At 39.3% G+C, this 16,018-nt stretch overlaps 1 protein-coding gene across 1 annotated transcript in view; it reads right to left on the bottom strand.

The window, feature by feature from the left end:
* Positions 1–11,625: 11,625 nt before the first annotated feature.
* LOC126480987 (phospholipase DDHD2) overlaps positions 11,626–16,018 on the bottom strand; it is a 194,677-nt gene continuing 190,284 nt past the window's right edge. Inside the window, exon 13 of the mRNA XM_050104426.1 lies at positions 11,626–12,754. Coding sequence (XP_049960383.1) covers positions 12,364–12,754 — 391 coding nt within the window. The 3' untranslated portion in view covers positions 11,626–12,363. The remainder of the gene's footprint in view (positions 12,755–16,018) is intronic.

The following is a 16,018-nucleotide window of genomic DNA, read 5'->3' as shown; positions in this document are numbered from 1 at the left end:
ATTGCTGTCCTATCACATGTTTATCATACACCATCAGGGACCAGGCCACCTGTGAAAGCAGCCATGTCATTTACAATCTCTGCTGCAATCATTGCACACCTTTTTATATCGATATGAATACTGTCATGTAGAAGAAGGTGTAATTAGATGAATGACAAAACTAACTTCACTTAATGAAGGTTTATTCAGCACTTGCACATACAAGAGCACGGAGCGAATTGCCTCCGGCCAGAACACATACGGTATATACACAGTTACAGAACATTCCAGTACAATGATTCTTGACATTTGTGGATACTTATAGAATGTACTCGAACCGAAAATAGAAATTAAAATTTTACAGTTTGGGTGAGTTTTGAACTCACAACCCTCCATGCAACAGCCTAGTATCATAACCACTACACAACAGTGACAGTGCTACTCAGCTTCTTCTGTGACATTGCTCCCTCCTTAAGAGAACGGTGTCTCAGTGTTACATCCTCCTAGTCTGGAAACGAGTCATTGGTCCTGCATACTCCGACTCCCAATGACTGATTCTTGCCCTGGCGGTGATCTTAGAACTTCTTTTGCTACTATGCTCTTCGTCACCTTTCCGCTTGTTGCCTGTTGCTGGAGCTTCAAATTTACCCTGGGTGGCAGGATCCTTGTAGGGCTTCATTCGAAGGACATAGACCGTATCTCTGATCTTTCGCAATCTTGTGTCGGGGTCCAAATCTTCATTTGCATAAATAACATCAGATAATGGCCTTACAATCTTAAAAGGTCCAAAGTAGCGCCTGAGGAGCTTCTCAGAGAGACCAACCTTCCGAACAGGAGTGAAGATCCAGACGAGGTCACCAGGCTGGTAGACAACAGGATGGTGGCTCGCATCATACCCTCTGTGATCGTTTTCTTGAGCCTGCGGTGTGTGGAGTCGAGCTAACTGCCAAGCTTCCTCACCTCTGGTTAACACCTGGTTGATGTAGTCATCATCCATGTCATCAGGATGTAACGGAAACACAGTGTCCGTGACCGTAGTCGCCTCACGCTCATGCACAAGGAAAAATGCCATAAATCTTGTGGTGTCTTGTTTGGCAGTGTTGTAGGCAAACGTCACGAAAGGTAGCACCTCATCCCAGTTGCTCTGCTCAACATTGATGGACATTGATAGTGTGTCTGTCCAAGTCTTACTAAGGTGTTCAGAAGCCCGTTAGTTTGCAGATGGTAGGCAGTTGTCATGTGATGAGTAATGTTGCACCACAGTTTATCTCTGTCACAAGATTTGATTGAAAAACTTTCCCTCGATCTGTAATCAATGACCTTGGGGCACCATGTTTTAATACAATCTCTTCCATGATGAATTTGGTTACCTCGGATGCTTCAGCTGTTTTCATGGCTTTTGTAATGGCATAGTGTGTCAGATTATCAGTGCAAACAATAATCCAACTATTGCCACTAGCAGACGTTGAAAGTCATCCGAGGAGATCAATCCCAACACGCTGGAAAGGCACGTCAGCTGGTGGAATTGGTACGAGTCGACCAGGTGGTTTCTGAGGAACTGCCTTTCTCCTCTGACACTGTCGACAGTGCGACACATAGTGATGGACACTCCTAAATAAACCTGGCCAGAAAAATCTCTTGCAGATTCTACTGTGTGTCAAAATCCTAATTGTCCAGCCTCAGGTGTGTCATGGAATTTCTGTAGAACATCTAAGCGTATGTTTTTAGGAATCACTGGTAGCTACCTCTTCCCAAATGGATCGAAGTTTATCTTGCAAAGTAATCCATTAACTACCTTAAATTGTCCTTTTACATCCTCTGACCGACTTAAGGCAAGCATAATTTGAGGTATATTGGCGTCCTCCTCCTGCCCAGCAGAGAGATCCTGGAGAGCAGCAACAGTCACTTATCATCATCAAAGTCTTGATGGTCTTGTGCAGGGTTTCTTGAGAGACAGTCAGCATCTTGGTGTTTTCTCCCACTTTTCTACACTACGGTAACGTCATACTCTTGAAGACGTAGTGCCCCCCTGGCGAATCGTCCTCTTGGATCCTTAAGACCTGTCAACCAACAAAGATGATTGTCTGTAACAACTGTTAATGGCCTTCCATAGAGAGACTGTTGAAATTTGCATATGGCCCAGATCACAGCAAGACATTCTCTTTCTGTAGTTGATTAGTTTCTCTCAGCTTTTGTAAGTGTCCTAGAAGCATAGGCTATAACCGTCTCTTTTCCATTCAAAATTTGCACCAGAACATTACCGATCCCATACCCGCTGGCATCTGTGTACAGTTCTGTAGGTGCTCTCTCATCATACAGACCAAGTACGGGGTCAGTTGTCAAGAGCTTTTCGCAGCACATTGAAAGAATCTTGTTGAGCACCACCAAAGGTAAGTTTAGCATCGGCTTTTAACAACTCTTTGAGTGGTCTGGCTTTGATACAAAAGTCTTTGATAAATGATGGTAATAAGAACATAATCCAAGGAAGCTTCTCACATCTCTAATACTTTTAGGAATAGGAAATTCCATTATAGATCTCACCTTTTCTGGGTCTGGCCGCACACCTTCATTTGACACAAGGTATTTTTATTTCTTTTGCTCCAAAGACACACTTTTTTGGATTAAGTTTCAGTCCACCTTGTTGGAGACACTTAAGAGCGGCCCTCAGTCTTTTTGTGTGTTCATCAAATGTCTCTGAGAACACTATAATGCCATCTAAACAACAAAGACATCGCCTACTTCAGGTGACTTAGAAAATTATCCATCAGCCGATCGAAAGTTGCTGGTGCATTACACAAACCAAACGGCGTTACCTTAAACTCATACAGGCCCTCAGAGGTGATGAATGCAGCTTTCTCATGATCAGCCTCATGTACTTCGATTTGCCAGTATCCCGAGTACATGTCCATAGCTAAGAGAAACTTAGCCCCCTTCAGACAATCTAGTGCAGTGGTCATCAAACTGCGGCCTGCATGCAGCCCAGATCATGTTTTCGTGCAGCTCGCGACACTCCTCGGCTTCGCAGGAATAGTTTTAGTTATCTACTTGTCTGATAGTGGTGTTTTGTTTATGGAAACTGCATAGAATTTTGATTAAAGTTGGTGAAGTAATTAGGTAACTGAAAACCATCCACTACTTTCATTTAACGTGCCACTTGCCGGTGTTCCGCAGCGCTAAAGGCGTGAGCAGCCTGCTAGCCAACAATATGAGCCGTGCTTCAAAAGCGATGCGTGCCCACCATCGCTTCTTTTTCGGCAGCGAGCTTGACCCTCAAGAACAGTGACTAAGAGGAAAATATGTGAAGAGAGAAGAAGTTTCCAAGAAATATGGGAAGAAGAGTTTTGCTTTACAAGTGGACACAAAGAAGGTACTGCTACTTGCTGAATATGCCAGGATACAATTGTGGGACTAAAGAGATACAATTTTTTTTACCACTACACAACTAAGCACAATTCATTTACATTAGCTTTTCCTTTGAATTAAAATGAAAGAAAGGAAAAAATTGCTCATCTAAAATTTACCATTCGTCATCAACAGAACTTTATGTTCGCAGCAGTTGGGCAAAGTGAGGCTGTCACAAGATCACCATACAAAGTATATAATATTCTGGTAAAAAATATGAAAGCTTTCACTGATGCTGAATTAGTGAAGGAATGTATGATGATTGTTTCTGAAACCTTGTTTCAAAATTTCTCCAACAGTAAACAAATATCAGCTGAAATAAATAAGCTCACACTTTCAGAATCTACCTGTTGACATCGTATAGAAGATATTTCAAAATATATGTCTGAAGCAGTAATTAATAAAGTCAAACTATGCAAATACTTCAGTCTTGCACGTGATTCCAGTACAGATTTAGCTTTGGTGGCTCAGTTTTCATTATTTGTGTGTTACTGCTAAAATGATGGGGTAATAGAGGAAGATTTTTTAGCAATTATATCCATGGAAGGTCACACAAAAGGATGTGATTTTGTGGATGCAATTAAGGAATTTGTATAAAAAATGACTTATCTATGAGCAAATTAATATCAGTATGTGCAGATGGTTGTCCATCAATGATGGGCGTCAACAGTGGTTTGATAACGCTGATTAAGAAGGAATGGAATGTGCCAAATTTACTCTCCATTCTCTGTTTACTGCATCAAAGTTTGGCATGTCAAATTTTAAATAACAAATTGAAGAATGTTATGCAAACAGTTACAAGCGTTATAAATTTCATTTGTGCCTGCAAACTTGATCACCGAAAAATTAAAGAACTTCTGCAGGAATTGCAACCTTGTTACAGTGTTGTTCTCCTACACACTGCAGTCAGATCGCTAAGCAAAGGAAAAGTGGTGGAACAGTTTGTCAATTTGAAAAATGAAATTATTTTATTCTTATGACAAAGTGGCAAAAATTATCTTGAACTTGATGATGATGATGTATGGTGGATACTTACAGCTTTTTTTTGACCGATATTACACAAAAATTCAACACACTTAACTTGGAATGACAAGGACCAAACAAGATAATAGGGCAAATGACTAAATATTTGCATTTGAAGCCAAACTGCAATTATATATAATTGAACTCGAAGTAAAAGATCTGTCTAATTTTCCAAGTGTTGCTATGCTCCGATCAGGCTTAACTATCGCCAAAACTATTTACCAAAACATGAAAGAACATTTGGAAGCCTATTTGGAAGAAGTATAAAACAGATTTGCAGATATTAGAAACATTCGAAGCTGTTTCATTCTCGTAGAGAACCCTAGGCATGTTGGACAAGATGATCTCAAATTATTCTGCCAATTTGGATTTCGTAAAACTAATTTGCTAAATGAAATAATCGAACTTCAGCATGACACACAGCTTAAAGCTCTTTGAAACACAACAGTACACTGAATTTTGGAAATGTCTGTGTAACAATTATAAAAATTTATGAGACTGTGCACAGTTCATTTTAACACTGTTTCCTTCAACTTATCTTTGTGAAGCTTTATTTTCTAAAATGAAGTACCTGAAAAATAAATATCGTAATCGGTTGTCCAGTCATTTAGAAGATACTTCTAGAATGTACTTGAACCGAATATAGAAATTAAAATTTTACAGTTCAGGTTAGTTTCGAACTCACGACCCTCCATGCAACAGTCTAGTATCATAACCACTACACAATAGTGACTGTGCTACTCAGCTTCTTCTGCGACAATACCAACCAACTGTCCATGACAATGAATGGCCACCGCCAAACTGTGACCAAGAGCAGAGTAGACTACCCTGTGGTACAGCATGCAGCTGAACGTAAGACACATTATTTGAATGGCTACTTCACTACCTCAGCCATCCGAATACTTCCCTCCACCACTGGCTTTTCTCAACTGCGCAGATTGGAGTTATCCTTACAACACATTCTCATCTCCCTTAATTATCCTGTCCTCAATCTACAATAACTACTGCCCCACACCCTCCATCCAACAGCTTCCACCCCCTTTTGTCCAGTCATCTCCTCCCCATTCTCATCTCCCAACCTGTTTATTTGTCACCCTCTGCCAATGCACCCAGCTGTCTTTCCCTGCTCCTCTCTTTTTTTGTTCCTTTACTCCACACCTTACTGTCCCACAAACTTCCTGATGATGCACCTATCGATATTCTAGTCCCTGCACACTCCACCAGACAGAGTTCTTCTCTCTCCCCACCCACATCCCTTCCCCATCCCCCCCCCCCCCCCCCAAATTGCTGCTTGCATACCATGTGATAGCTGCATTCCGGCCCAAGACCTGGAGTTGGCAGTCATGTGTGCACGAGGTGTGCTTGCTTGCGTGTATGAATGGTTGTGTGTGTGTGTGTGTGTGTGTGTGTGTGTGTTTGTGTGTGTTTTACTGATGAAGGCTGTGGCCGAAAGCTTTATGCTAGTGTCTTTGATTGTGTCTGTCTGCAATTTAATACACTCTTTATGGTAAGAAGCATTCTGTCTTTCCTAGAGTCTCATTTGCTTATTAACATACTATGTACCTTGCTTGACATCTGAGTCACTTTGTGCTGTCTCCAACGACAGAGCTGCTAGTCTGAAATAAATAAAAATCAGTAGAACAAAAACAGTCGACTTGTTATTTGGCCTTAAATAACTAATCAGAGATTTTTTCAGGCATACCCATCATGTCTGAAAGGTTAATCTCTTATGTGGTGTACATTTGACAAGTGCAGAGTGATAATTTCCAGAACATGAAAGTATTGTTTACTGTATGGTATTGTTAAGTGGAAGAAGGTCCCCTGAGTAGCGCAGATGAAGATCAATAGATACAGTGAGGAGATTGAGAAAAAAATTTAAGCATCTACAGTGATTTAAATCATAAAGTCAATGATTATTTAATAAATTAATTTGAATAGTACTAGATGCCACATTTTTATTCCAGGAAAAGTTCTCTAAGTAATCACTGAAAAGAAAATAGTGCTGTTGTTCCTACCGTATTTACTCGAATCTAAGCCGCACCTGAAATTTGAGACTTGAAATTCAAGGGGAGAGAAAAGTTTTAGGCCGCACCTCCAAATCAAAACAAAGTTGGTCCATTGTAATATGAGAGACAATTTAGGTCGAATGAATGACGATACAGCTACAGTAGTTTGGTTCGAGTTGTAAGCTTAACAGTTAAGCTTTACCAGGTAGCCATTGCTATGCGTCAGGTGCTCCGTCCGTATTTATACGGGTACCCTTCCTTTTTCACATGCTTCGTCTGGTTTGAATCGATTGCTTATTTTTCTTTGATCTGATAAGTGCCGTTCTCTTTGTTGTAGGTATTTACGTCACTCTAAGATGAAAATGCATTATTGTACTGTGTCATCCATTGTTTGTCGCATTCTAATAATGTGTGTTTATGACCTGTCGCTGCTCGCGGCATGGCTTGCTTTTGTTCGTGCTACTGCCGCTTACAATATAAAAAGAGACGAATTGTCTCATAAGCGAAACAATGGCAAGAGACTGCTATTTGTTGTTACTTACACTGCTGCTTTCTTTAATAATGACCAACAAGAAGCAAATAATAGACTGTCTATGATAGAAGATGTTCTGAACGAGAGTTTACCTAAAATATTTCTCCGTTTGAAAATCTTTGCAGACGCCTCTTTAGTACATTACATTCTGCACAGAAATTAGACTCATCTTAGATTTAAAAATCTAGTCAATTGCCGTGCTTCATTTCTGACTGTATCACTATTAGGCATAATAATAATAATAATAATAATAATAATAATAATAATAATAATACAAACATGGCATGATATGTATATTCTTCCGCGTTTGCTGTTGTCTCACACTAGTTTCGTAGTTTATTAAGCAAACAGGATTTAAATGAGATAGCAGCAAAAGAATACATGGCAAAATGTTTATATTCGTATTATTCTTATGGTGAAGAGAATACTGCACGTCATTCACAATTCATAAAATTTCCTATCAGCAACCATCTCTTCTCACAGGTAGGAAAAAATTCAGAACATACAGTTGGCCATATTGACAAACACCCCAAACAGTCTTGCCAGTCGGATTTTCGTAGTACATTAAATTCTCCTACATTCGAAGATGAAAAATACGCAATTTGTATTTGCTTTGTTGGACAATGTATGAAAATGCAGTGGTTGAAACTCGGGGCGGAGAAAAAAGCTCATCTTCCACCTTTTTTTAATTTATTTGCTGACGCAGAGGTTTTCGTGCCAGTATTTATCTTTGTGCCTGCAAAGCATGCCTGTGTAGCGCTACATATATTCGATGGCAGAAGTTAGTTGCGGCAGCACCTACCAACATTTTTCAGAACTTCCGCTTACTTTGCGCTCTATTCTAAGCCGCAGGCGGTTTTTTGGATTACAAGTCTATTTGTACATTCAGCTTCACTTACACAACAATAATTAAAACTATAGAAGACACTGAATCTCACACAAGCACAACAAGAAGACTGCCACATGTTGAATCTTTCAGCCAAAGGGCCTTCTTCCAAAATAGGTAACATAAAAAACAAATGCATACAAACACAGCTTCCATACACACACGGCCAGTGTCTTCGGCCGCTACTGTTATTGCATCCTGGTGTTTCCATTGTTTAATGAACAAAAGTACGTGTGTAGTCCACAAGCTTATGAACTAAATGATTGAAAGCATACAGAAATTTGGTCTGTAACTTTAAATCATGAATAAATTTGTAGCCCTAAATTGAAACATTGTAGTGTCTTAACTTTCGAAACAGTTCCACCATGAATTACACCACAGTCACAATACATGGTACAGTATTGTTATGCTATTTTGTTTCAATAAATGATTAATAATTTTATTACATTTTTATTTTATCACGTTTGGACATTTCTCAAATGCTACAAAATATTTTTCTGTCAGTTTCATACACGACATGTAGACTTGATGTCAGTAGAGGGGTGGTTCTGATGCCATTTGCTGATACTGAGATGCTGGAGCAACTTGCATCCGACACTCTACCCATGCACCACAAGAAAGTACTTCCCCATAAGAATAGAAACAAATCAGTATGTTTTATGTTGCAAACATATATTGTTAATTATATCCACTACATCTTCAGCCACATTTCACTGCACACCTGTCTCAAGTAATATAACATATTACGTGGTCAGTAATGTGTGTAGTGCAAATATGCAATTAAAAGTTATGATGTGTTAAACATTATTTAGCCATCCTAAGTTGAAATCTTATTGAAGACTTTTACTTGAAGCTGTCAATAGTTATCTAAAAAGAGAATATTTTTGGAAAGCAGTATAAGACAAGAATTGAAACTTATATGCAAATAATATGGAGAAATACTGCAGTCAAGTGATCTTTGTTCTTCTGGAAGTAAAACTATTGATTTACGTGAAAACTTTTTTCATTGGTTTTGAGCTAAAAAATCTATGAAATAACAGGTTACAAGAAATACAACATTTAATGATTAGTAACTAATTGTGAAAGACAGTTATGCAAAAGTGGAAAAATTAAATACTTTCAGTAACCAAGTTGAGTCCCATAGACAATTATGAGTTACTACTTAGTAGTTAGTGATTATCTCTGAATTTCTTCGCTACATAATGAACTACACCTTATGTGTCTTTTACGGAAAATTTTAATTACCAGATATCAAGACTTCAACATGCCATTCATTCGAGAAAATGTTTATCGATTCGATCCTGCAGCTATGCACTTTCCGAAGGCCAACAACAGACGTACCCTCTGCCGCGCACTTCACTGTGGTTTGCAGAGTTTAAATGTGTGTTATGAATATCAGAAGCATCATTAATTCATTTTTTAAATTATAAATAAAATGTCTGTTTTTAACTTCTAAAAAGAGCTGCAGATCCATTTTGAATGGAACAGTTCTCTCTCTCTCTCTCTCTCTCTCTCTCTCTCTCTCTCTCTCTCGTACTTCAGTTAGGGTTAGGAAATGGGGAGTAAAGGAGGGAGAGGTTGCCTATATATCGATGAGTTGTAGTTTTGGACCACTGAAACACTCTACCCATGTGAAGAGGACCAATAAGAAAACAGACAACCTTGAAGCAACTAAAAGTCACATTTGCATGCACAAGTAAAACCAGTAACACATCTTAGAGATCAGAAATAGCAACACAATAGTGTGTACCTTACTATAGGCAAGTGGCAAGAATAAACAGCCCTTAAAAAATACGTTTGCACCTTTCTAACCGTCCTCACACGATCTCATCTGTTCCATGATAAATTATTTTATGTACCGAGTCATTGCTCCCACACTCAGAAACAGTATCCTGACAATCATACAATAGCTATGCGGAACCCAATTTACTTTTGGAAGCTAAGTATTATCTGTAGCCTCTTCTCTTTGGTAAGGCAACTTAAAAATTGTGATGAAAGTGTTTTCACCAACAGCATCTTATCCAGTTAAATATTTCTCACAAGTTGTGACAGTTTTCTCACATCTTGTTTACTTCACATATTGTCTTGCTTCTGAAGCACACCAGATTTTAGTTCACGAACATTTTCTGACAAACACACAATGAGCACACTATTAGCCATCAGAGACAGCAGGTAAGTTGTTACCTGGATTGTAACTAGATACAATGAATAGAAAGCAAGAAAGATCACGTCCTACTGGCAACAATTTCATTCAAGATATCGTAAGCTCATACTGGACAAGGTAAAACCTAGCATATCCTTTGCAGAGGAACTACATTGCCATTTGCTGTAAAGCATTTACGGAAAACCTAAATCTGGTTGGCCAGTAGTGAATCTGAGCCCCTGTCCTCCAGAATGATGTCTGAACCACTGTAACACTGCTCTGTTGTAATATATACATCAGTACGACTGACTTTATGTCATTTGGTTGTAACATGATGCTTGAAAGCATAAAAGGAGTGGCAGTCAAATGAAAAACTTCCACCACAACAAGACCAAGGAATGGTTCCATTCAAAAGTAGTCACTGCACTCATGAAGACATTCATTCCACTGGGAGACAAGACAATCAATTCTTGTTTCATGCAACATAGTCTACCACTGATGGATCCACAATCGCACACAATCTCCTTCTTTCTCATCCAACTGCAACTAATGCCCATACATCTTTCTCAAGGTCACCAAAGACATGAAAATCACACAGAGAATGACCAGGGCTTTATGGAGGATGCTGCTGTGTTTCCCAACCGAAATGCTGACACCTAGCCTTTGTCCAATTGGCAGCATGGGGGCAGGCATTACCTTGCAACAGGATGATTCTGTCCAACAGCATTTCTGGTTGTTTTGACTTTATGGCACATCTCAGTTTCTGCAAAGTGTCTCCATACTGCAGCACATGTACTGTGGTCTCATGATTAAGGAATTCTATAGGCAGAGGGCCCCTATAGTCGAAGGAGGTCATCATGGTCTTACTGGAACTTGTGAGAACAGCTTTGAATTTCTTTGGCAGTGAGATGTAGTAAGCTTCTCATGCTGGCTAGTGTTTGCCCTTAGACTAGAAATGGTGGGATCAAAAAAGATAATGATGAGGTCTTTCTTCAACTGCAGGAACGCTCTGCTCATTGAGTTCCTCAGGTGTGGAATCACAACCAATGTGCAGTGCTACGAATACACTTTGCAGAAACTGCTATGTGACAAAACCAAAACACCCAAGAACACTGTTGGGTGGAATCATCCTGTGGCACAATAATGTGCACTCCAACACTGCCAGTCACACAAAGGCTATACTTCAGTGATTTGCTTGGAAAACACTGCAACATCCTCTGAACAGCCTAGATCGTACTCTGCATGATTTTCATATCTTTTGTTACCTGTAGAAAGACATGCATGGATGTCAGTTTCAGTCATACAAGAAAGTGCAAGAATGGTGCAGTTGTGGACCCATCACTGGCTGACTACATTCTAAAAAGCAGGAACTGATCATCTCTTCTACCAGTGGGATAAATGTCTTAATGCATGTGATGATTACTTCTGAATGAAATCATTCCATGGTCCCTTTGCGGGAAGTGTATAGTTTTCGTTTGACTCCCCTTATAGAAAGGCCAACAAACAATTAAGAAATGTAGGAGTCACAAGGTCACACACACATAAGAGTTATAACAACAAGATCATTTTATTTAGAGTTATTTCATAATGTCACCATATGCGACTAAATTTTTATAACAAAAATAATGTTGATATTTATATCACACACATACATTACATAATGTATCGAGGTATTACAAAAAAAAAAAAAAAATATGTACAATAGTTACAAATGTTAAAGCTATCCATTTTGACATGAAGTATGATGATTTTCGGCATACCTCCACAATTATTTTACTGTGATTCCACTCTCATAAAAAGGCTCGAGTTTTCACAGAAGTATGTATTGGATGCAACCAATTTGAAATCAACTTCTGCACCACACTGTCACTTTCAGTAATGTTATGTTACATAATCTGCATTGGTTGGAAACAAAATTCCCAGTGGGAGCATAGAGATAAATACATTTTTGCTTAATGACCAAGAAAACTTGTGTTACGGCTGTGTTGCATTATGTAAGCATTACCAAGAAATCGAATCCCTTTCTCTGAATTAAAAACAATACACCAGAACTACAGAGACAACATTGCACATATTCCCTTCAGTACATTCACTCTGACACCAAACAAAATACCTTTCAAAATCACTGTTCAACTGCATTGAAACACAATAAATACTGCACACAAATACTGTAAGTCTAGCAACTCAACAACAAACTGTACAATATTTTACATGAAAAATAAATATTAAAATTTGAAATCCCACAGAGAGATGAAAATAGCTTAACACAGTATTTAATTATCTATACAAGACAGCATCACCATTTTGTGCAATATATACTTGTGTTATGTGCAACATATTTTACACGTTCATTGGCAAATATTTCAGCAGTCTGCAATAAAAACTTGTACGTTTATTTTCTCACAAAACCTGAAATTGGTGGTGGCCCTAAATTCTTATTTTCTGTCAGTGGAGCTGTTGGGTCCATACCTACAGTTCTCTCAGGCTCATTTTGTTGGGTGGATGGATACATAGGGTGGCTAGAAACTTTTGGCTGAAGTCCATCTGGATGTGAAGGATTTGGAGTACTGAACGAAGTTGAGGTACCACTGGCAGATGAAGCAGATCCTGTTGGTGGTTCTGAGCCATCAAAATATGATAGTTCATTATAAATATCTGGGTCTGTGTTAGTTTTTGGCTCCCTGTCAATAGGTATGTTTTGCTGTATTGAATGGCTGTCAGGTGGTACTCCCATTGTAGCATAGATCTCTTTCAAAATCATAAGTATTGTGTCTTCAGATTCCCTGAAACAAGTAAGAAAACATTGAAACAGTTGATATTACAATATCAAAGATTTCAGAAAATTATTCTCCAAAATTTACATTAAAAGTATTATTTTGGAAATGGTATTGTGGAGTTAGCATTGAAGAATTTCACTTCTGCTCATTTTCCCAAAGCAGAAGCTACATAAAATACCCAATAAACATTAAATAGTCTACTGCTCTCTTTCAGAAAGGTAAAAAACACTCTGTAGATAAAGTAATCACCTGTCAATTTAGTTCAAAGGTTTTCTTAACTGCTTACAACTTGTATTTGAACAGTTGCACATGTTTGTAATATATTTATGAATTTAACAATATTATGAAAAGGAAAGATGCCGCTCACCATATAGTGGAGATACTGAGGTGCAGATAGGCACAACAAAAAGACTGTCACAAATTAATAAATCTTTCGGCCAATAAGGCCTTCATCAAAAACAAATCTCTCACACACACACACACACACACACACACACACACACACACACACACACACCACTCACTCATGCAAATCCAACTCGCACACACGACTGCAGTCTCAGGCAACTGAAACCACACTGCAGTTGGCATTTGCGTGAGGTGTCCAGGTGTGTCTCTGTCGTCTATTTTTGATGAAGGCCTTACTGGCCCAAAGCTTTATTTACTTGTGACAGTCTTTTTGTTATGTCTATCTGCAACACAGCATCTCCACTATATGGTGAGTGCAACTTTCCTTTTCATAATATTGTTACATTCCATCCTGGATTTTCCATTGTTTGATAGTTATGAATTTGTAACTTTTCTTCTACATGCACTGCATTATTCGTGGTCACTGGAGACTAGTCTTTGTAGTCACAACATCCTTACATTATGTGCTGTCTGTTAGCATTCTTTGGTCACTGGTTATTTTATTATATTCATTATGTTTCATCGACACAAATACTTGCCATTGTCAAAAATTACAAAAGCCTCCACGATTGTGTTTAGCACCATTGTAGTTATTGTCTGCGAGAACAATATTTTTTTTCACATATTTTACTATCTCCTGTTGGTTTTCACATTTCCAAATTCCAAAATTTCTACATGTAAATTACTCCTGCACAATCTGATTGAAATTGTAGTTGCATCATTCTACATAAAATGTCAATGTGCACAAAGAATTTAATATGAAGGGTACCTCTACCACTGTGAAATATTTTACAAATGCTTTCTGAATACGATTCTACTGAATTACATTCAGTGGAGATGTCTGTCCAGCCTGAAGCTTTTTACGTTAAAAACCAGAATGCTAAATTTTAAGCACAGTCAAATATAAATTCGGTAATTCCACTAACAATAAGATGAAAAGCAACCAATGTTTTCTTATTTTAGCATGTTATGTTAACCTTATGATGTTCACTACTGCAACAATATATTACTGTATATCTTGAACCATTGTGACAAATCTGGTTACCGTCTCTCTGTATTGTACATCTATACTGTTAAATAAATACAAGTCATTGTTCAAAGTTCTTACCAAAAATCTTGGAAAGTGCAATGTACAGATGGAATCAGGCTGCTAATTTTTAATACATACTGTTTATAAATATATGTATATATTTATATAATAGAGGGAAACATTCCATGTGGGAAAAATATATCTAACAACAAAGATGATGTGACTTACCAAACGAAAGCGCTGGCAGGTCGATAGACAAACAAACAAACAAACACAGACACACACACACACAAAATTCAAGCTTTCGCAGCCCACGGTTGCTTCGTCAGGAAAGAGGGAAGGAGAGGGAAAGATGAAAGGATGTGGGTTTTAAGGGAGAGGGTAAGGAGTCATTCCAATCCCGGGAGCGGAAAGACTTACCTTAGGGGGAAAAAAGGACAGGTATACACTCGCACACACACCCATATCCAACCGCACATACACAGACACAAGCAGACATTTGTAAAGGTAAGAAGTTTGGGCAGAGATGTCAGTCAAGGTGGAAGTACAGAGGCAAAGATTTTGTTGAATGACAGGTGAGGTATGAGTGGCGGCAACTTGAAATTAGAGGAGGTTGAGGCCTGGCGGATAACGAGAAGAGAGGATGTACTGAAGGGCAAGTTCCCATCTCCGGAGTTCTGACAGGTTGGTATTAGTGAGAAGTATCCAGATCACCCGGACGGTGTAACACTGTGCCAAGATGTGCTGGCTGTGCACCAAGGCATGTTTAGCCACAGGGTGATCCTCATTACCAACAAACACTGTCTGCCTGTGTCCATTCAGGCGAATGGACAGTTTGTTACTGGTCATTCCCACATAGAAAGCTTCACAGTGTAGGCAGGTCAGTTGGTAAATCACGTGGGTGCTTTCACACGTGGCTCTGCCTTTGATCGTGTACACCTTCCGGGTTACAGGAATGGAGTAGGTGGTGGTGGCAGGGTGCATGGGACAGGTTTTACACCGGGGGCGGTTACAAGGGTAGGAGCCAGAGGATAGGGAAGGTGGTTTGGGGATTTCATAGGGATGAACCAAGAGGTTACGAAGGTTAGGTGGAAGGCGGAAAGACACTCTTGGTGGAGTGGGGAGGATTTCATGAAGGATGGTTCTCATTTCAGGGCAGGATTTGAGGAAGTCGTATCCCTGCTGGAGAGCCACATTCAGAGTCTGATCCAGTCCCGGAAAGTATCCTGTCACAAGTGGGGCACTTTTGGGATTCTTCTGTGGGAGGTTCTGTGTTTGAGGGGATGAGGAAGTGGCTCTGGTTATTTGCTTCTGTACCAGGTCGGGAGGCTAGTTGCGGGATGCGAAAGCTGTTTTCAGGTTGTTGGTATAATGGTTGAGGGAATCCGGACTGGAGCAGATTCGTTTGCCACGAAGACCTAGGCTGTAGGGAAGGGACCGTTTGATGTGGAATGGGTGGCAGCTGTCATAATGGAGGTACTGCTGCTTGTTGGTGGGTTTGATGTGGATGGACGTGTGAAGCTGGCCATTGGACAGATGGAGGTCAACGTCAAGGTAATCTGGCTAGGGTGAAGGCATGTTTGGGAAGGGAATGTAAATAAAACGTAATGGGGTCGTTGTGGGGGTGTTGTGAGGGTGACATGGTATTAGAAGGTGGAAAGTGTAACATGAGGCTGAAATGAAAACGAAAATAAAAATATATGGGGAGAGATAAAGGTGAACTAGAAAGCAACTGGAGATCTGGTGTGAAAAAAGGCGAAAAAGTGTTGGTTAAAGCTGTGCTATGTTGATCCTGTGGTGAACTTGGGTTGGTAGACAACGATGTGCACAAA

Source organism: Schistocerca serialis, chromosome 5 (genome assembly GCF_023864345.2).
Source record: "Schistocerca serialis cubense isolate TAMUIC-IGC-003099 chromosome 5, iqSchSeri2.2, whole genome shotgun sequence".
Classification (NCBI taxonomy): Eukaryota; Metazoa; Arthropoda; class Insecta; order Orthoptera; family Acrididae; genus Schistocerca; species Schistocerca serialis.
Note: the sequence above shows the minus strand (reverse complement) of the source record. Positions and strands in the feature narration are given on the sequence as shown.